This window comes from Myotis davidii, unplaced genomic scaffold (assembly GCF_000327345.1).
Source record: "Myotis davidii unplaced genomic scaffold, ASM32734v1 scaffold79, whole genome shotgun sequence".
NCBI classification, from domain to species: Eukaryota; Metazoa; Chordata; class Mammalia; order Chiroptera; family Vespertilionidae; genus Myotis; species Myotis davidii.
In genome coordinates, this window is record NW_006294339.1 from 2,674,964 (window position 1) to 2,697,210 (window position 22,247).

At 42.4% G+C, this 22,247-nt stretch overlaps 1 protein-coding gene and 1 long non-coding RNA gene across 3 annotated transcripts in view; both read left to right on the plus strand.

Moving 5' to 3' along the window:
- Positions 1–22,247, plus strand: part of TCEANC2 (transcription elongation factor A (SII) N-terminal and central domain containing 2) — a 36,954-nt gene that overhangs the window by 2,677 nt on the left and 12,030 nt on the right. For both annotated transcript variants that reach the window (XM_006768351.2, XM_015566962.1), the window contains exon 3: positions 7,111–7,252. In XM_006768351.2, the coding sequence (XP_006768414.1) occupies positions 7,111–7,252 (142 nt within the window). The remainder of the gene's footprint in view (positions 1–7,110; positions 7,253–22,247) is intronic.
- Positions 7,512–10,170, plus strand: LOC107183869. Its single transcript, XR_001514676.1, has 3 exons — positions 7,512–7,522; positions 8,399–8,401; positions 9,980–10,170. It is a non-coding gene; the product is annotated as an uncharacterized LOC107183869 (long non-coding RNA).

Below are 22,247 nucleotides of genomic sequence, written 5' to 3' on the forward strand. Positions count from 1 at the left end.
TATATTTCCTTAAGTCAAGGAACAAAAACAAAGGCACTAGGTTTTAAGAAAACCTGTCAATCTGGTGAAGCAAAAGGAATCTGGTGCCAGCAGTGGGTGCGAGTGCCTGGGATGCGGGAGGAAAGAATTTTCAGTAACCACCAGGGGCTTGCCCCAATGACAGCAACTGGTGCCCTGCCTTGGTCTGGCGCCCTGCTTCACCACCTCGCCAAGGCTGATGCCTGCCATGTTCTGTGCTCTGCCGCCTGCTGCCGGCACCCACCATTTTCCACATGTGCCCTCTGGTGGTCAGTGCACGTCATAGCGACCGGTTGTTCGGCTGTTTGGTCTATTTGCATATTAAGGTTTTATATATAGAGATAACTTTATGCCCAGCACTATGCTGAGGTACTCTGGGAACCATAAGGGAAATTTAAAGTCAACGTATGAATCATCATGGGACTTCCTATTAGAGCATCATAGCAAAAGAAATTATTAAGTAATGTTACAAAATCATATGTGATCCATTACAAATTGTTTTTTAGACAAAAAGGGTTAAGAGTTAAGAGAGGAGAGAGCTCAATGTCTCTTTTACTGGTCAGAGCACCCAAAGGGATGGAAACATTTGGCTAGGCAGAGGGAAGTAGTGACAGATACCCATTCAGTAAGTGGTACTTGCTGTTCTCTTTCCTTTGTGCACACACACACTTGCCTACTTTCATTTGTACACAATGACAAATGAAAATCAAGTTGAGTTAAATGTGAGTTCTAGAGTGTTAGCTAGGTCTACTCTCTGCCAAATGATTTAGTCCTACACGCTAGCATCACATTTTAATGCCAAGAATTTGCTGAATGTTCATGCCTCAATTTCCTCATCAGTAACATCAGAAATAATATCTAACCTGCAGTGTTGTTATAAGGGCTAAATAAATAAGTGCATGTTGAAAGGGTTAAGTATTGTGCCCGGAATGTAATAAAAATAGCTATTTCCTCTTTTCATGTACAGAAAAGGAGAGGCTTGTATAAAACTAGAACTAGAGCTGAGAATGATGATTGGATGATAGTAGAGTAATGAGTATTACTAACATTTTTGAGCCCATTTCTATGGGCCAGGCATTGTGTTAAGTGCTTTCCATATAGTAACTCTTTAAATTCTGTGAAATGGATTATTTAATCCTCGCCCAAGGATATGTTTCATTGTTTTTTAGAGAGAGAGAGAGGAGAGAAACATCAATGTGAGAGAAAAACATTGATTGCTTGCCTTCCGTGCCCACTCCAACTGGGGATCAAAACTGCAACCTAGATATGTGTCCTGACCAGGAATCTAAACACCACCTTTTGGTGTGTGGGACAGTGCTCCAACTAACTAAGTCCACCCAGCCAGAGCTATCATTTATATTTTACAGATGAAGAATCTAAGGCAGAGAGATTAAGTAGTTTGCTCAAGGTCAGAGACAATCTGATTCTACAGTCTGCCCCCTATAGGGTGAACTATTAAAAAAAAGTGGAGGTTTCGGAATGCCATGCAATGGAAGTATACAAATCTTAGGTTATTAGGACCATTGTACTTCTGTTATCAGTGTGGTACAAGTAATTTTGCCGTAGCCTTAACTCATTTAGTGAAAGTGATACTCCAGAGCTCATGTAGTGTACACTTGAATGGTAAAGCTTAATTTGGATAATCTCTTACTCCCTTAAGGGAAAGTGATTTCTTGTGTTGGTTGCAATAGGAGATTTTATTACTAAAAGATTCTAGAACATGCTAATCTTTTTAGGTTTAGCACGTAAGAATGCTCTATAAACCTTTCCTCCCTTTGTAGGATTGACTATCCAATATGTGTCCCTTGCCCCACCAGTGGAATGGTGCTCATGTTATTGCTTATGAGAGAGTATTGTCCTTAATTGGTTTTGTCAAACTTGATAATTCAGCCATTCACAACTGTAAGACCAGATGGTATTTTGGAGAACACCTCTTCTTTCTGGCAATAACCATTCCACTACTAATTGTAGCTACCCCATTGGTATTTCTTGTTCACTTCCCTTGTTCCTTCCCATAATTCTGATACAAATTTGAAATATATGTTTTGGGGTTCACATTTCGATAGAAATAAGGAAGCATTCTTTGATATTTATGGAATTCTTCTGCTCTGGAACTGACTGCTATATTTTATTTTCCTGCCCTAAAATTTCAGATCTGAAAATGATGCTGTACTTAGTCTTTGAGGGTAGAAATGGTGTTGTTGAGTTACACTTGTTTTTGTGCACTGGGGATAGCCCTCAAGTTGTTCATAGCCCAGTGGGGAAGACAGCCTTCTAGATAAATATATGCAGAAAGCAGAGATATAGTAACAGAAGTCTGTACAGACTACAAAGGGACCCAAAAAGGAATATGGTCAAATGTGTTTGGAGGGAGTCAAGGATGGCTTAATAGAAGAGGTGATGCTTGAAGAGAGTCTTAAAAATTAATAGGCGAAGAAAGAACATCCCAGGCAAAGAGTGTAAAATACTGTGACTCATTTAGGTAGCTTTAACTAGGTTGATGTATCTGGAGCAAATGATGAAGCTGTTAGATGTCAGGAGCCAAGTCATGTAAGGCCTTTTATGCCATACTAAAGAGTTTGGGCTTCTAGTTCCATATGCTGGAATGAGCTGAGTGAAACCCTGCACTTCATTCTAACCATGTAGAAAGTTTCCAGTACAGCCCTGCCAGTGTGGCGCAGTGGTTGAGTGTTAACCCATGAATAAAAAGGTTATGGTTCCATTCCTCGTCAGGGCCCATGCCCGGGTTGCGGGCTCCATCCCCAATAGGGGGCGTGCAGGAGGCAGCTGATCAATGATTCTCTCTAAGCATTGATATTTCTCTCCCTCTCCCTTCCTCTCTCTGAAATCAATAAAAACATATTTTTTAAAAAAGTCTCTAATACTGAGGTGAATTTGAAAGCAAGAAGGAGAAATCCTCAGGTGCCAGGAAGAAAGAGGAAATCCAAACCCAGAGCTGAAGTTGAATAGTTCTATTGAAACCAGATGTAATGCTTAGGGGCTAGGGTTTTAGGGTCAGTACGGGGATTGCACATAAATCCTCAGGTTAATAACCCCCATATGAAGCCGAGAGCCAAAACAAGACTACCATGTTTGAGAAAAATGAACTAGAAAAATTTCATTAGTCTAAGGAAACAGCATGAAGATTGTGGTTTTCTCAGGGTTTGGGGTGAAAAAAGAGTTAACTATAACAGTGTAGAACTCCATACTTATTACTATGCCTGGAGATATATATCTATATTTACATTTATACACGAACACATGGGGCTATATAATAAAAGGCTAATATGCAAATGGACCAAATGACAAAATGATCGTTTGCTATGACGGGCACTGACCACCAGGGGGCAGACGCTCAATGCAGAAGCTGCCGCCTGGTGGTCAGTGCGCTCCCATGGCGGGAGCACCGCTCAGCCAGAAGTCGGACTCATGGCTGGTGAGCGCAGCAGCGGTGGCAGGAGCCTCTCCTGCCTCCGTGGCAGCACTTAGGATGTCCGACTGCCGGCTTAGCAGGGAGCAGGCCTAAGCCATCAGTTAGACATCCCCCACAGGCTCACGGATTGCAAGACGGTGCAGGCCGGGCTGAGGGACTCCCCCCCCACCCCCACTAGTATATATATATATGTACTAGTGGCCCAGTGCATGAAAATTCATGCACTGCGGGGGAGGGGTCCCTCAGCCCCACCTTCCCCCACTCACAATCCAGAAGCCCTCAGGGAATGTCCTATTGATGTGGGGAGGCGGGGGAGCAGGCCTAAGCCACAGTCGGGCCTCCCTCTGCGGGAAGCGACCAGCGGATCAGGGAAGGTGACACCCCCATCATGCCTCTGCTGCTGCTGCTGCTACTGCCAGCCGCCACAGCTGCCTGAGCCTTGGCCCTCACAGCCACTGCAGCTGCCTGAACCTCAGCCCGGCCTTCGCAGCAGCAGTAGCCACCATCCGCCGCTTGCCTGAGTCCCTGTGAGCCCGCAGTGGGTCAGCCAGGCCAGGTAGAGCCTGGGGGGCCTGGGGAGGCCTTTCCCTCCTGGAGCCATTCTTTCCAGGGTGGCAGTGTCAGCCGTTTTTTGTTGTTGTTTTTTTTCAAAATTTTTTTAAATTGGAAAGCAAGCTCTGGGCTTGCAGTTCCTGGGATCCCTGGGCCATAGCATGCACCTCCAGGACTCACTGTGCCACCCGCCCCGCCTCCTGGGTTGAGTGGCTGGCCCCTGGTGGTCGTTACAGTTATTACATCCTTAGGGCTTTTATTATATAGGATATATATATATACATATAGCTTAACTCACACTATCTGCAATCCTGATTATAAATACATATATATATATACACATTCACACACACACACACACACACAGCTTAAATCACACTATCTGCAATCCTAAATATTAATTAGGGGAATAGATTTTACAACTTTTAGGACATTTCTATATAAAAATAATGGAATACTCTCCAATACTATTAAAGTATATTATCTGGCTTTATTTATATCAGTATGAATAAATAAAGAAAACATATTGAGTGAAAAAGCAAGGTGTGGAATGATATGATATTTATACTTTCTTCCTATTGAGACTATTTCAGAACACTAAAACCTGATTGGCATCACAACAGAAAGTAAGGCTTTTTCTTCCCTTGCCTCTCTTTTTCCTAGCTTCAAACCTGGAAGAGTTAGAGACCAAAGTAAAGAAGCAGATAGGATAGGAGGAAGAACAAAGATGGGAAAGTAGAAGAGTCAGACATATCCTCCTCCCACCACTGCCGGCTAGGCTGGAAGCAGACCCCAACCAGGGGGGAAGTTGAGACTTTTTTTGCTGTTGTTGCTTTTATATATTTATATATACATATATACTTTAAGTTGATTTCAGAGAGGGAGAGGGGGAGAGAGAGAAACATCAATGATGAGAATCATTGATTGGCTTCCTCCCACATTCCCCCTACTGGGGTTCGAGCCCACAACCCAGGCATGTGCCCTGACCAGAATCCAGCTGTTACCTCCTGGATCATAGGTGGACCCTCAACCACTGAGCCACAGCAGTTGGGCTGTTGTTGCTTTTTATTGAACTACTAGAGGCCCAATGCATGAAATTCATGCACTCGGGGTGGGGGTGTCCCTCAGCCCAGCCTATGCCCTTTTGCAGTCCAGGAGCTCTCGGGGGATATCGGACTGATGGCTTAGGCCTGCTTCCCACGGGAGCGAGCCCAAGCTGGTAGACATCCTTAGTGCTGCTGTGGAGGCAGGAGAGGCTCCTGCCACTGCAGCTGCACTCGCCAACCGTGAGCCCAGCTTCTGGCTGAGTGGCGCTCCTCCTATGGGAGTGCACTGACCACGAGGGGGCAGCTCCTGTGTTGAGCGTCTGCCTCCTGGTGGTCAGTGCCCATCATAGTGAGCAGTTGTCCTGCCATTTGGTTGATTTGCATATTAGCCTTTTATTATATAGGATGACATGCCTATAAAAAAGTGGACAAATCATGAGTGTACCTCTTGACAGATTTTCACAAAGTGAACACACCTATGTCACCAGTATCCAGATCAAGAAACAGAACATTACCAGAATGCCGGAGCCCTCAATACCCTCTTCCGTTCCTTAACTGGGCCCTCTCACCAGGGTAATAACCGTCAAGACAAAATTTTTAAAAAAATTGATTTCAAAGAGGAAGCGAGATGGAGAGAGTGAGAGAGTGAGAGAGTGAGAGAGAGAGAGAGAGAGAGAGAGAGAGAAACATCAATGATGAGAGAGAATCATCATCTGGCTGGCTGCCTCCTACATGCCTCCTACTGGGGATCAAGCCTGCAACCCAGGCATGTGCCCTGACTTAGAATTGAACTGGACTTCCTGATTCATAGGTCAGTGGTCAACCACTGAGCCACACCAGCTGGGCAAGATTTTTTAATTATAAAAACAACTTTATTATTTTATCTTTGTTTACTTAAAAAAATTCTTTAGTTGAAATAATTTCAAAACTACAGAAAAGTTGCAACAGAACAAAGGACTTTCCTATCCCTTCACCCAGATTCCTTAATTGTTAAAATTTTATACTTAATGAAAAATGGTAATGTTTTATTTATAAAAAATGGCAAAATGTTAACTTTAACATTTATAAAAAAGGGCAAAATGTTAACAAAAAAATGTATTTTTTTATTGATTTCAGAGAGGAAGGGAAACGGGGAGAGAGAAACATCAACGATGAGAGAGAATTATTGATTGGCTGCCTCCTGCACGCCCTCTACTGGGGATTGAGCCTCCCTAGGCATTTGCTCTTGACTCAAACTGAACCTGGGACCCTTCAGTCCGCAGGCTGGCACTCTATCCACTGAGCCAGACCGGCTAGGGCTTAACTTTTTTATTATAAATAGTGAATTACTCTACCTTTCTATGTGTTTAGAGTTTTAAAAAGTTCTTCAAACGAGACCGTTTTATTTTTTTTAAATATATTTTATTGATTTTTTTACAGAGAGGAAGGGAAAGGGATAGAGAGATAGAAACGTCGATGAGGGAGAAACATCAATCAGCTGCCTTCTGCATAACCGCCACTGGGGATGTGCCCAGAACCAAGGTACATGCCCTTGACCGGAATCGAACCTGGGACCCTTCAGTCTGCAGGCCGACGCTCTATCCACTGAGCCAAGCCGGTTAGGGCACAAACAAGACCGTTTTAGTTCTTCATCTAGGAAGCAGGGAGCTGTTGAAGTGCGCTTTTATTGTTGAAATAAATATGTCTTTATGACTTTTCTGTTCTCTGTCCTCATCTATGAATTAAAGCACTTAAGTAAGCTATAGGGTTGATTCACCTCAGCATCGTTTTTCTTTTCTTCTCATCCTTATTGCTTCTCACTGCTAAGTGCCCAGTGGTATCTGACATGGTAAGATTAAAACTTGCACTTTTCCTAATAGATGTAACTCTCTTCCTGATTTGCAGTAAGCAGGACCTGCTTTTAAGCAATTACCCATCATTTGGGGCTTCACACACACTGTGCTTTGGTTCAGGTCATAATCAATAATTCATCTGTCAATAGGAGCCCCATTAGCTCAGGTGAAGGCAGATGTCTTTATAATGAAAATGTTCCATTTTCCAAATGACGTTTCTTTTTCCCAGAGAGTTGTGGTTGTAGAAGACATAAAAAGATGGAAAACTATGTTGGAGCTTCCTAATCAAACCAAAGAGAATCTAGTTGAAACCTTACGAGAATTAAAGAAGAAAATACCCTCCAAGGAAGTGTTAAAATCAACAAGGATAGGTATGTTTCTCCTGAATATTATGCAGAGTACTTATATTTTGTCTCTTTCCTTCTTCCTTTCCTCCCTCCCTCACACATTAAATTACCTATCATATCAGTGCTTTCTCAAACTATCCATGGTAAGGGACTGTTGTTTTAAAAAGTTTCCATTGGTTGCAGACCAGTACTTTCATAATATATGGTAAAAATTACCAGAAAAATAAAATTCAAATATACAAAATACAAGCCCTACCTTTTTATTATTAGATTCAACAGATGTAGAATTACTCTGTAAATTGCTATAAAATTTTCTAATGCTTCAGTTTCTGAGTTTATTGCCTGGACTAGTAACTGCAGTGATCTATGGATGACATTTTGAGTGAGTTTGATGCTGGGTGTGCAAAAATGGGTAAGACATGATTCATGATCTCAAAGAACTTACGGTTTGGTGGAGAAATAAGCATGTAGACAAATGTGAACAGTAAGAAATTATAGGTTATAAATAAAAACAATAGAAATTATATCTGTGGTACCATTCTGATTTATACAAGGTGTATGCTGGCATAAAGAACAGAGTAGTCATTTGCACCTGGGGAGTTAGAAAGGGCTTCATAGAAGAAGTGACATTTCAGTTCAATCTTTAAAGAGACTTGGCTTTTCTGTCTTGAGTAGAAATAACTTGCAAAGCATGGTTTATAAAAACAAAATGATAGCATCCTTTGCTGCTACATCATTTGTTATGGCATTAGAGATATTTAAAAGATAAATCAGGGACCGCACTGAATTGCTATTTTAGTATAGTACACAACTGTGAATAATCTGCAAGGGAGGACCAACATGTGTTCCTCAAGCTGCTCCCAACTCCCCAGGGAGTCCAGGGTAGTCATTCACAGCTGCTGTTCTTGCCCTCACTAGTGCAGCTATTGCCTTCTCTGCCTCCTCTTGACCTCTTGTTCATGAGAGGCAGGAGAGAGAGCAGCTTCACACTGGCGCTAACAGCTGGCAGGAGCTGTGTGAAATCCCCCAGAGAGCCCCCCAAGAGTCTTGAGAGTTGCACCCCTGTAATATAAACCAGAATCTGAGAAAATTAGATGCTTAAAGAACATAAAACCCTATCATTATAGCCAAGGAAATGCTCCCATCTGCTGGTGGATTTTCTCTTTATAGGTTGTGGTCACTAGAGGGCAATAAGACCATTCATATGGGCAGATAAGGTATTTCCACCAGTAGAGGGTACTAGTGATTAATATTTTATGACCTGTATATATTTACATATATGTATATATATGTTCATATTTAGGCACATGCCACAGTTACCATTTATGATCAGAGCTTAAATATCAACATAATAGGCTGGAATTGTCCTACAAATATAGAACGTGAGAATTTTTAAAAAATCCTTTCTATTACTTCTTTGAGTAAATTGTGAGTATGCTTTCAATAATGGGTGTGTCTGATCAGAGATTTCAATTCAAAGATCATAATGAAACCACAAAAGGGGCTTGACTTGAGAGGAGCTGGAAACCATCCAAGTGTTGAGTCTTGACCCTACCCAAGCCTTCCCTAAAAGTGAGGTTGAATAGAATATAGGGGTTTCTTGATTTTTTTGTAGTTGCAACAGTTGCTAAGCTGAAGATTCATTTGGATCATTGCCTGAGCATGTTTACATTCTTCCATCTTTAGCCTCCTGCCTGTCCTTATCCTGTGGGCTATAAGAGACCAGTATTTACCGAGTGCTTTCTTTGTGCTAGGAACTGTGTTGGCATAATAATGGAGACCGGTATTGTCCATGCCACTTTGAAGCCTGCAGTCTAATGGAAGGACAGCCAATTTAACAAGACTGTCAGACAATGTGATGTTTGCTCTAATGATCGGGAGAAGTTAGCTTAAGGAGTATATATATATTGAAAGTAGAAGAGAAGATGTTGAAGAATGTGTCAGGCAGGGGCTGTACATGCGATTTGCACACAGGGCTGAAGGTGGGAGAGAACAGGATGCATTGCAGAAATTAAAAGAAGTTTGGTGTGTTTGAAGTGAAGCTGGAGAGCCAGGCTGGACCAGATGGAGAAGGTCTTTTGTAAGTCATTCAAAACTCTTTGGTCTTAGCATGTGTAGTAGTTATCTATCCCTGTATAAAAAGTTACCCCCAAATTTAGCAGCTTAAGTATTGTTATCTCACACAATTTTTCTGAGAGTCAGGAATCTGGGAGCTGCTTATCTGGATGATTCTGGCTCACAGTCTCTTAAGAGGTTTCAGTCAAGCTATTGTCTGTGGCTGTAGTCATCTGAAAGTTTGACCAGGGCTTAAAGAGCTACTCAAAATGGCTCACTCTCAGGATTACTGGTAGGAGGCCTCCGTTGTTCATCACATGAACCTCTCCTTAGGGCTGCTCATGACATGGCAGCTGCCTTTCTCCAGAAAAAGTTATCCAAGGGCGAACCACCAAGATGAAGCTACACAGTGTCTTTTATAACCTAATCTCAGAAGTGACATACCATCACTTCTGTCATATTCTGTCCGGCACACAGACCAGCCCTGGTACAGTTTGAGAGACAACTACATATCTACACTAATAAAAGAGAAAAATGGTAACTGGCGTACGACGCTACCCTTTTCATTGGTTAATCAGGGCTCTATGCAAATTAACTGCCAACTCATATGGCAGTTAACTGACAACAAAGATGGCGGTTAATTTGCATATGTAGGCACAATGCAGGGAGGCGAAAGGGAAAGCAGGAAGAAAAAAGTGACTATTAAAACAAAATAGAAACACATTTTTCCAGAATGTACCTGGACAGGCATCAGAATGCTTGGTAAATTCAATAAAATGCAGACTTTAAGGAATATACACAGCAGCTTTCACTTAAAGAATACCAGCACCTACAAGTAACAGATTTAACAAGTTAAACAATAAAATCCTAAATACTTAATTTCATTTAAAGAGACCAAACTTTTGCAGATCAGGGTATTCAGCAAAGACAATGTCATTAGAAATGATGTTTCAATGTCTCTCCATTCTAAGGCCTGACCATCTTTTACATTAGCTGAGTGTTAATAGATCCTCATTATAGTAAAAATTGTAGCAAATATCATAGAGCAAAAAAGAATGTATTTTCAACTGTGGTAAGACTGCAGCCCACAGGATTCTGTTAGTCAACTGTCCCCAAATGGAAAAAGGTTTTTCACTCCATTTTATTCAAGTATCTTAGTTTTAGGGTGGACGAATCTGAATTAATTTTAGAAGAGACCAAAAAGTTACTGTAGAAAGGTGTTGGCCTTGTGTACATAAGAGCTATTTAGGTTTCTTATTAAAACAGATGCTGCATAAGCAGGAACTGGTACCTCAGGCGAGGGGACTCACGGGAACCCCTTCCTCAGGACTTTGTTTTTCACCATGGTGAACTTACTGATGAAGACTTGAGCAAAATGCGGGTCGACCAGGTAATGGTATGTTTTCACGTTGGAGGGGAGCGGTTCCACAGGCACCACAGGGCATGGCGGTGTCTGCATGGAAGAGCAGCTGGGGGCCAAATGGCAAGACGTCTTGGTGACGTAGTCCACCAGCCTGTTGTACTGCTGTTCCGACAGTCTTTCTCGGACTTGGTCCACCTCCACATCACAGGCTGCTCTTGGCTGCTTGAGCTGCAGGATGAGCAGGTTGTTTTGCATGCTGTACTGTGCACAGTCGATCTCCATGACGGGGAAGGCCTGCTGCTGCGTGTCCTCGCTGACACTCACCACGAACAGCACTTCCGACGTTAGCAGCAGGAACCCTTCGTGCTCCCTGGCCAGAGCCCCTCACCAGAACCACATCCAGGGCGCCTCTGTCAGAGGCGTCAGGCCTGGGCAAGGGGCCGATCCTGCGATTGGAGGGTGATGGGGGTCAACGCCTGAGGGCTCTCAGTATGTGAGAGGGGGCAGGCTGAGCTGAGGGACCCTCCCCGCCACACACACACACACACACACACACACACACACCTAGTGCACGAATTTTGTGCACCGGGCCCCTAGTAGGTTATAAATACCAAGAGGTGAAGATCATTGAATGCTATTTTGTAGACTGGCTACTACAACATGTATTTCTTTTTTTAAATATATTTTTATTGATTTCAGAGAGGAAGGAAGAGATAGAAACATCAGTGATGAGAGAGAATCATTAATCGGCTGCCCCCTACTGGGGTATTGAGCCCATAACCTAGCATGTGCCCTGACCAGTAATCAAACCAGGACCTCCTGATTCATAGGTCAACGCTCAACCAACCATTGAGCCACACTGGCTGGGCAAAATGCATTCTTTTTATTTAACCTAGTATATTATACTTCTTAGACATGCAGATTTGTGTTCATTTGTAGAAATTTAGCAGTCATTATCCCTTCAAAAGCACCTTTCTTACACTCTATTTCTTTGTTCTGGGATTCTGTAATTAGAAGTATGTTAGACCTTTTATTTTCCATATCCCTTAGCTTGTTTGTCATATATATTTTTTTAATCTCGTCTCTCATAAAATTCTGGGCAGTTTCTTCAGATATATGTCTTCCAAGTCACTAGTTCTCTTTCTAGCTGACTCTAATCTGCTATTTAACCTATTCATTGAGTTCTTTATCTCAAAAACTATCTTTCATTTTTATAAGTTTCCTTTTTACTCTAAATCTGTCTCTTTTAAATAATATTTGTACATACTTATGATTGTGCCTTTTATTACTTGAAACTTAATGTGTAGTTCTTCTGTTTTTTTAATCTGACTCTTCTAATATTTGTGGTCCTTGCGGGTTTAAATCTGTTGTTTATTGTTTCTACTGACTCTCATGGTGCTTGCCTTCCCATGTATTTGTTAATTGTGAGTGCATTGTTTTCTTTCAATCTATGGGAATTTAGTGGGACTAAATTGGAGAAGCTTCCCTCTAGGGCAGCTGTCACCAATCGGTGGTCTGCAGACCACTGGTGGTCCATGAAGTCTGAAAAGTTGGCGACAGCTGGTTTAAGGAAACCTTTGGAGCAGCAGTTGCCAACCATTGGTCCATGGACCACTCACTGGTGGTACATGAGGTCCGAAAGGTTGGCAACCGCTGCTCTAGAGGGAATTAGCTTCCTTCTTTTTTTTTGTTTCTGCCAATAGTGAAGGGTCACTTCTGATCTGGAATACTTTAGCACACTTCTCAAGGATCTTAGCTCAGTTGGATCCCATGATTAGCTATCCCACTTCACCACTGGCCCAAAAGTAAGTATTTCAGCAGCATTGCTATTTACATCAGCCCTTTGTTTAACCCTCCCCATCCCTGAGCCTATCCCTTTGGCCTCTGCTTACTTTTTTGGAAGAGGGAATTAGGTAGTTTTTATCTAGAATCTAGTTTTACTGCAGTGAAAGGATAGTTTTTGTCCATTATGAAGCCCAAGACGCTAAAAATAGTAAGTGATTGTTATTGGAGGATTTTGAATGGAGGAGTGACATAGTCATATTTGCATTTTAGAAAAAAAATATACTGGCTACCATGTGGGAAAGTACTGGAGAAAAGCAAACCTAGAAGCAATTAAAACATCTGGTTGGAAATTAGAGTGGCCTGGGTAGGGTAGTAGTCGAGGGGATGGAGAAGTGTGGTTCGAATCAAGAGCCGCAAGTGGAATAAAATCCCAAAGGACGTAGAGATTGATTGGATGACGGGAATGAAGATAAAGGAGTGAAGGCTGAAGCCTAGATTTCTGTTATAGCCAAGCAGGTGGATGTCAGTACCACACATTAAGATAGGGAACAGCAGGTTTGGAGGTGGAGAGATTCATAAATTCGGTTTTAGACTTACTGTGTATGACATACTAGTGACATCCAAGAGGAAATGTCCAATAGAATGTTGTATGTACAAGGCTGAAGCTAAAGAGAGACTAAGTATATACAGGGAGTTATCAGCAGCATATAGTTAGAAATTAGGCAATCTATATATATAAAACACTAATATGCAAATAGACCAAATGGTGGAACAACCGAACAACCAAACAACCAGTTGCTATGACATGCACTGACCACCAGGGGGCGCTCGGATCATGGTGGGCATTGGCCACCATGGGATGATGGAGTAGGTGAGCGGGGGCACCAGACCAAGGTGGGGTACTGGTTGCTGTCATCGGGGCGAGCCTCTGGTGTTACTGAAAATTCTTTGCTCCCACGCACCATGGTCCCGCCCAGCACTCACACCTGCTGCCAGCGCTGGCCCTGCTCGCACCGCTGCCAACCGGAGCTGCTGCTCATACCCGCTGATGGCGCCAGCCCTAATCACTCTGTGCTGTCAGCAGATGTGAGTGGGGCCGGCACCATCAGCTCATGGGAGTGGCAGTGGCTGCAGACAGACAGGACTGGGGGCCATGGCGGGAGGGGTCAGGTGGGGGTTCAGAGGATGAGCCAAGACCCACCCCTGTGCCCACCGCAGCCTCGTGACCCACAGTTCCTTTCAAGGTGCACGAATTCGTGCACTGGGCCCCTAGTGGGAATATAAGCTTGCCCAGGGAGTGTATTTAAGAAAAGCATAGAGCTAAATCCAAAATCCTGAAGCACACCAGTATTTAAGAGACTTATAGAAGGAGACTGAGAAGGTGTGACAAGGGAAACAGGAGAGAATGCTGTCATGAAATGGCAAGTTAGATTTTGTCAGGGTTTGGGGCAGAAGGTTGAATGAGAAGGAGGTAAGAAAATGAAATTGAAAATAACTTTTTCAAGAAGCTTCATATTGAAAGGAAAAAGAGAGATGGCAATATCGGAAAGGGAATGTGGGGTTGAAGAAAGTTGTCATTTCTTAAATAGGAGAGAGTCTAACTTGTTAATTAACAGGTTTGTAGAGAGACCTTATCCGGGGGAATGGACTAGACTTAGTAAGGATCGACTGTGGTGATGAAGAGGCCAAGATGTCTCTCATACCATTTCTGCTGGTTCTTCCTGACTTCAGATAGTCCCAGGTCTTTTCCTTTAATTGCCTTTGCCATCTCTTACAGACACCTTGTTTCTCTTCTTCCCTTTATAGCCAGATTCCTGTAAAAATGATTAATAATCTCAACTCCATTTCTGTACCTCCCATTCCTTCTTCATTCAACCCTTTCCATGCCGACTTCTCTCACAACCACTATTATGCTCTCTCAGGACATGAGTGATTTCATTCTATCCAAGTCCAGTAGTCTTGTCTCATTTCTCATCTTCCCAGAACCATGAATTTTAGACCATTGATTGATCTTTTTTTCTGTCAACATAAATGACACTGAACATGTTGCCAATTCTTTATCTATTTTTTAAATGTTTATTTACTTCATATCCTGCCTGAGTTTGTAATTACTTATTTATTTACTTTATTTACTAAACAGGAACCCAAGGCAGCAGGACTGTGTAACACATTTTATTTAGTGATGCATTTCAAGCATTAGTGTGGCATATAGCAAGAGTGCAGGATATATTCATCAAATGAATGAAAATGACAAGGTCAAACAAGATTTTTTCTGTGACTTTTTCTAGCTTTTTATATTCCTGTTTCTTGCCGTCTCTGTTTCCTCAGTCCTTGTTCCCTATTCCCTATCAGGGTTGCTTTTCCGTAAAACTCCGACCTCAGTCTTGCTGCTGCTGTAGAACATAACTGAGACCTCAATTCAGACAGCTCTTGGATATGTATCTTCCGCCCTGGTCCATTTTTTAATCTTAGATTTTTAGACATATTCCAATTTATATTCCTACCATTTTTTTAAAAAAATCTTACTAATTAAATAGGTTAAAATAGCATCTTGTTTTCATTTGCTGTAGAGAATGAATTGTATTTATTGGCACTTTGTCTTTTTTGGTGAATTGCTTATGTTCTTTGTCCATTTACTGTTGAGATCTTATATTTTTCTATTTCTGAACTTTGTAAATGTCAATGTCATAATACTTTTAAATCCATTTAGCTACCTAAATTTTTTTAAATGTGTTCATTGATTTCAGAGAGGAAGGGAGAGAGATAGAAACATCAATGATGAGAGAGAATCACTGATTGGCTGCCTCCTGTATGCCCCACACTGGTGATCAAGCCTGCAACCTGGGCATGTGCCCTGACCGGGAATTGTGACCTCTTGGTTCATAGGTCGATGCTCAAACACTGAGCCATGCCAGCTGGGCCTAAATTTTTAAAAATATATATTTTTATTGATTTCAGAGAGGAAGGGAGAGGGAGAGAGAGAGATAAACATCAATGATGAGAAAGAATCATTATCGGCTGTCTCCACGCCCCCTTTTGGGGATTGAGCCCGAAACCTGGGCATGTGCCCTTGACTAGAATTGAACCCGGGACCCTTCAATCCGCAGGCCGATTCTCTATTCACTGAGCTAAACTGGTTAGGGGGCTACCTAAATTTACAAAGAAGGAAACAGACTCAGAGAGATAAAGTGACTTATCCAGGGCCACACAGTGAGTTAGCACCAGAGATATAGTGAGAGCCCGGTCTCTTGGGGCAGTTATTTCTTGGTTGGCAGCAGGCTGCTGTTGTGCCCTGGACCCTAGCCATATGTGCCTTTATTTTATTGGACCATCTCTATGGGTTCTGCCATCTGCTCAAACTCCCCTCTTTTAAACAGAATTTAGTGCCATTTCTTTTGTGCCTCAAATACAAAGTTTTCTCCTAGTATTCCCATTTTAGTCAGTGCCCCTAGTGTTTTGCTCTGACATTAACTCTCCAGGTAGAAATGTCCAGCAGGCAGTTGGAGATGTGGGACTGAAGTTCATATGAGAGATTCAGACTAAAAATACATATTTGGAAGTCATTTGCCTGGAAGCATTTGCTTAAAATCACCTAAGTGGATGAGTTCTCTGAGTAAAAGAAAAGATCAAAGGGCTGAAGGATAGAACTTGGAAGATCCATGGTGGGGAAGTGGGAGGAGGAAGAGGAGCCAGTGAAGAGGCTGAGGGAGTAGAGAGGAAGAGTGCCAGGTCTTTTATATTATGACATGAAGGCCAAGGAGGAGAGTGTGTTAAGAGGCAAGGGAAATGCGTGTCCTCACTGGGCAAAAGCCTTTGGACTTGGCACTTAATGGGGCCTCTGTGACTGCATACTTTCGCTTTAAAGGAGTCTAGTGGGTAAGAAGTATCAAGTAGATGGCTGAGGAGGCAGTGGAGTTAGGCCTTGTACTCTCAACCTAGTGAGCAAGCATGCTCCACTTTACAATGCTGTGTGAATGAGTATTCGGGGAGAAGTTTTATGTCAACCATATTTATCTGATTTCAGATAATTTTTCATTTATGATTAACAACAAGAAAACCTATACTTACTAAGTGCTTTCCCAACTATGACCTCATTTGATCCACATACCAATTCTGGAAGGTAAAGGTTGTTATTTTGTCCAGATGGGAGGACTGAGGCTTAGAGAGTTTAAAGTAATTTACCCAGGTCAGAAAACCAAAAAGTAAGTGACAAAGCTAAGATATTCTTATGTCATGCCACTTCCTGAAACCTAAAAATGCACCTTTGTCTATGGCAAGCTTTTGCTTGTCCTTCAAGATTCAGATGAAACAATCTATTTGAAGCTAAAAACGTTTGTTGAATGAACAAATTAGTGAGTGAGTGAGTGAGTGAATGGGTATGTGATTTTACTTATCCAAGAACATGGGATAAGTGGCAAGGACTTTTCAAATAGCCTTCTGGTCTCAAGTTGTGCCATAGATTTCTATTTCGTCAGCAATCTTGAACTACTTATGGACTCCTGTATTCATTTTCTGTGAATAATGCTATAACAAATTACCACAAAATCAGTAGTTTAAAACAACACAGATTTATTATCTTACTAGAGGCCCGATGCACAAAGATTCATGCAAGAATGGGTCTTCCTTCCCCTGGCTGCCGGCACTGCCTTCGCTCCAGCTGGAGCCGCCTTTCTGCCTTCCCACGCTGCCCAGAGGCCCAGAACGGCTGGGGCGGGGCAGAACACCAGCGTCGTCACCATGGCGATGATGCAAGTGCCCCGCCCTGCTCCCCAGCCATTCGTCCCCTGTGCATGTGTGCGCTGCCCACAGGCCCACCATCTTTGTCGGGTTAATTTTATACTCACTCCTGATTGGCTTGGGGTGTCGAGAAGGTACTGTCAGTTTACATATTTGTCTATTATTAATGTAGATTATTAGTGTAGATGGTTTTGTGGGTCAGAAGTTCAGTACGATGCTCAATGGTTAAAGCGTCGGCCTGCGCAGTCAGGGGTTGCAGGTTCGGTTCCTAGCCCCCATCAGAGTGCATGTGGAAGGCAACCAGTTGATGTGTCTCTCTCACATCAATGTTTTCTCTTCAATTCCCGGTCAGGGCACATGCCCAGGTTGCAGGCTCGATCCCCAATGCGGGTTGTGCAGGAGGCAGCCAATCTGATCTTTCTCTCTCATTAATGTTTCCATCTCTTTATCCTTCTCCTTTCCTCTCTCTTTAAAAATCAATTTAAAATAAAAAGGAATTTCAGTACGGGTCTCAGTGGGCTAAAATCAAGACTACATTCCACTCTGGAGAATCTGTTTCCCTGCCTTTTTCAGTTTCTAAAAGCCACGAATATTCCCTAGCTTGTGGTTCCCTTCCTCCATCTCCAGAGCTGGGGGGTCAAATTCTTCTCACATCTCATCTCTCTGACCCACCCTTCTGTCTCTTCACCTTTAAGGAGTGTGATTAAATTGGGCCCACCAATAATCCATCCTATGTCAGGGTCTTTAATTTTAATCACATCTGCAAAAGTCTCTTTCTATGTAAAGTAGCATATTCAGAGATTCTGAGGATTAGGACCTGGCTGTCTTTGGGGACCATTATTTTGTCTGCCACAAGCCCTCAAATTATGCCATTTCAGGTTCTGCGATTTTGTTCACTCTACTTCTGTGAGTCATGGTCTCCTTGAGTCATTGGTAAGACTCAGGATAAAACTTTGCCTGTTTCTTGGTATTTGGTGACACCTTTGCTAGCTTAATTGACTCCTCTGTCCTTTTGGCCCTCCCTGGGGTTCCCCCTTCAGTACTGTCTTAGGACCTGTAACACTTCCATGCATTTGTTTCTTTAGGTGTCTTCTCCTGTGCTTAGACCTACCTGGAGCTCCTAGAGTACAGAGCTGCATCTGGTCAACATTCTATCCCAATGTCCAGCACAGGGCCTGATACATACCTAGCCTCTGATAATGTTTGTTAAATGAGTGAAAGACTGCTCCTGCAGGGAATTTGGCTTAATGTGCTGGTAAGCAGAAACCCCCTACCCTTAAACCCAGAGGACTTAACCTAGATCATAAGACCAGCCAGTGGCACTGTTTGCTTTAAAACATAAAAGTTCATGGAGCAAATAATGACTTTTTGCAGATCATTAACTTTTTTGATGTAGCTACTGACCAACTTGTGACCTTGGGGAAAGGTCATGGATACTCATTTTTTTTCCATCTGAATCAGAGGAGGTAGAACTGTATAGTATAGGGTTAAAGCGTGAGTGCTGGAGCCGAATTGCCTACATTTGAAATCTGGTCCTGCCATGTCCTTCACAAGTTACTTAATCCCTTAGTTCCTTGGGTTCTTTACCTATAAAATGGGGAATCACAACGGCACCTACCCCATAGGGTTGTCCTGAGGAGTAAATGAGTTAAGGTATGTAAAGCATTTATTTAGCACAATGGTTAACTGTCATCATTATTGTTACCACAAAATTCCTTTTGTGATCTAAAATTTATTATTTTTGTCTTGTTTTTTCTAGAAGAGGGTTCCCTCCACCCTCCTCCTGTCCCCACTTCTCTTTTCCTGTCCAGACTGCCTTTCCTGCTGTCACTTTTTTTTTTTTTTTTTTTTTGGAGACTCCTTCCTCTTGCTAACCAATCTTATAGCCTTTCCCTTCCTGGGATGGTTTCCTTGTATTGGCAGGGCCTCCTGGCCAGTCTGGGTGGGGCTCCTGAGAGAGTTATCTGTGAGTGTACTGCCCCCTGCAGGCAAGAAACATGGACTCCACTGCCTTGGCCGGAGAGATGAAATCTTAAGCATATGGCAACCTCTCAAGTCCTGTGCTCTTCTGATTTGGGAAGAACAAGAAGGTGAACATTATCTCAAAGAGCCTTGTTGATCACTCCCTGTGTTCCAGTCCCTAATAACAGGGAAATGCAGAGTGTTAGGGGATTAAGTGTACAGGCCCTGGAGTCAGGCCGCTTGTTTCAAATCCTGGCTTCCACACTTACTAGCTGTGAGACCTGGGGCATGTTATTTTGCTGACCTTCAGTTTTGTATTTGTAAAGAGAGATATACAAATAGTATTTAATTCATTTAGTTATAAAAATTAAATAATTCATATGAAATCTGGAGTAGTAAGCAGAAAGAATTCTTAGCAATGGGTAAGAATTAGGAGCTTTTGATTTCCCCAGTGCCTTTGGGTTCAATTCTTTACAATATCATTCCATTATTTTGTTTGCAATTGTGTGATTTTTACCAATCAATTGCATCTATATTCAACAATTTGAAAGCTAAATTTAAAAATTTTAATTTAACTGTGATTGAGCTCAGCAAACATATATTTATTATTCTGTGCGAGGCACTATTCTGGGAGCTGGGAATATAACTTGAAGTAAGGTATGGCTCCTGCCCCCCAGATGTTTGCAGTTTAGAAGGGAAAGTGAGCATTTAAACATTGTTGGCAGAGGCAACAGTGAGCCAAGGCACAGAACTGTAAGAAGGTCAGACAGCCCGAACCAAACAAGGATGTGCAGGCTGCTCTCTGGCTAGAACTTAGTGCGTGGAGATAAAGGGGTAGGAGGGCTGGGTTTGAGGGGAGGCAGAAAAGAGGGTGACCTGGTGAGAGGTAAGGCCAAAGAGTTCAGGTCATTTGGAACTCGAATGCTATACTTAGAAATTAATTTGAGGGCAGTGGAGAGAGCCACTGAAGAGTTTTTGGTAAGGGAATGATATGATCAAATTGTGTTTTAAAAGGTTATTTTTGACATCAGTATAGAGGTTAAATTGGAGAAAGCCAGACTGGGTGTGAACAAAGGTTGGTTAATAAATCATTGCAATAGACCTGTGGAGAGGTGATGAGGACAGGGCAGCAGTGAGGATGAAGAGGGAGCTGAGGAGGAAAAGGGAAAGATATAATAGATGTTAAGGAGCCTAATATGATGGGTGAATGGTGGTGCCATTGTGTGAGGGACTGATGGGGATAATAATGATTTCCATTTCCATTTTTGAAATGTTGAGTTAGAGGTGCTTGCAAAATAAGCAAGTAGAGATGTCCAAAGGGGATTGGAATTTGGGTCTTGTGCTCAGTGAGAGCCTTTGGGCTAGAGATACATATTTGGTAGTCATCTGCATGCGTATAGTAATTGGACCACAGGAGTGGGTGGGATTACTCAGGGAAGGCAGGTGGAGAAACAAGAGAAGAGCCCAAGGACAACGCCCCAGCTGGGGTTCACAGATAAAGGTTGAGCAGGCAGCCAGCAGAAGAGATAGAGAAGGAAGAAGAGAAACAGTAACAGGTGGTATCTCAAAGAGCAGTGGAAGAGAATATTTCAGAATGAAGAAAGCAGCAGTGTCAGATGCTATTGAAGGATGAGGTACATGAGGTTGGAGAAGGTCCATTGGTTCGACAAATAGAGGACTCTGAGGGATTTCTGTGTCTTCAGTTCTCATGTATAAAGCTGGATCAATAGTGCCTTTCTTGGAGAGAGAAGAGCGTAAGGTTGGGAACAGATAGACAGAAGGATCTCTGTTCCAAAGCAGCCTGAGCCTGAATGCACCTCTATTACAGCACAGCTCGCACTGTTAGGATTGCGTACAGGTTGAGCCCACCCACAGGATTGTGAGCTGGACTGCATAGGCACACCCAGTCCCATGACTCAGAGGAGACTCACTAATAATTTCATTGTAAATTCTTTTAGACTTTTCCCTCTGCAAATAAACACATGTGTGTTTATATGTGTGCACAAAAGTAATTGAAAAAAATATTGGCTCATACTGTGGATGTTCTGAGAACCTGTTTTTTCCACTTAACTGAATAAATTAATCATCTTTCTATGTTATTACATGTTGAGCTATTCTAGTATTTAATAATTGCAAAATATTTATTGTTTGAGTGGACTATAATTTATTTAACAAAGTGAGCCTTTAATGATGAGCTTTTAGCTTTTTACTATCACAAACAGTACTGGAATAAATATTTTTGTGCACATATCTTCTTTGCACACCTTGGCACAAGGTGAGTGTAGGTTAAATTCCAGGGACTGGGTCTTTTCCATCTCTGTACCCTCAGCACCAGGCTTAAAGTAGGTACTTAGTAAAAGTATTAAAATGCCCTGAATTTAGGTCTTGAGGTCCTCCAGTGTCTTGTTCATCTTTGTATTTTTAGCATCTATAACAGTGACCAACAAAATTTTGCTTGCTAAATGAATAATCTCAAGAATATAGAGAACTCTGCTCAGAAAAGGAAAGTATTGAGTAGTGACCACTTTTAAGTGATGTGTGTATTAGAACACCTCGCTAAGCATTGCCAGCTAGGAAGCAACTGGAGACATTTACTCCTAGTGTTCTGCATATTTCTCTTCCTCTCCTTGTGAGGAGTGTTGATGTATTCCTTTCCCTGAGCAGTAGAATGGCTAGATGAAATTTCTAGGTAGATAATTGGTTAGAGTGAGAAGTTAAAGACTCTTGTCTTCCCTTCAGAGTTATATTTCTTTTTCACCTGCAGGATGCCTTTCACAGAATCTTTTTTTTTTTTAATGTATTTTATTGATTTTTTACAGAGAGGAAGAGAGAGGGATAGAGAGTTGGAAATATCGATGAGAGAGAAACATCAATCAGCTTCCTCCTTCACACTCCCCACTGGGGATGCGCCCGCAACCAAGGCACATGCCCCCAGCCGGAATCGAACCCGGGACCCCTCAGTCTGCAGGCCGACGCTCTGTCCACTGAGCCAAACCGGCTAGGGCCCTTCACAGAATCTTAAAAGCAAGAGCATATTCTTGTTCAGCCCTGCATGACTAGTGCCTAGCATACAGAGATGGGCCTTTAGCAAATGTGGAGGGTAAGGGAATCATTAAG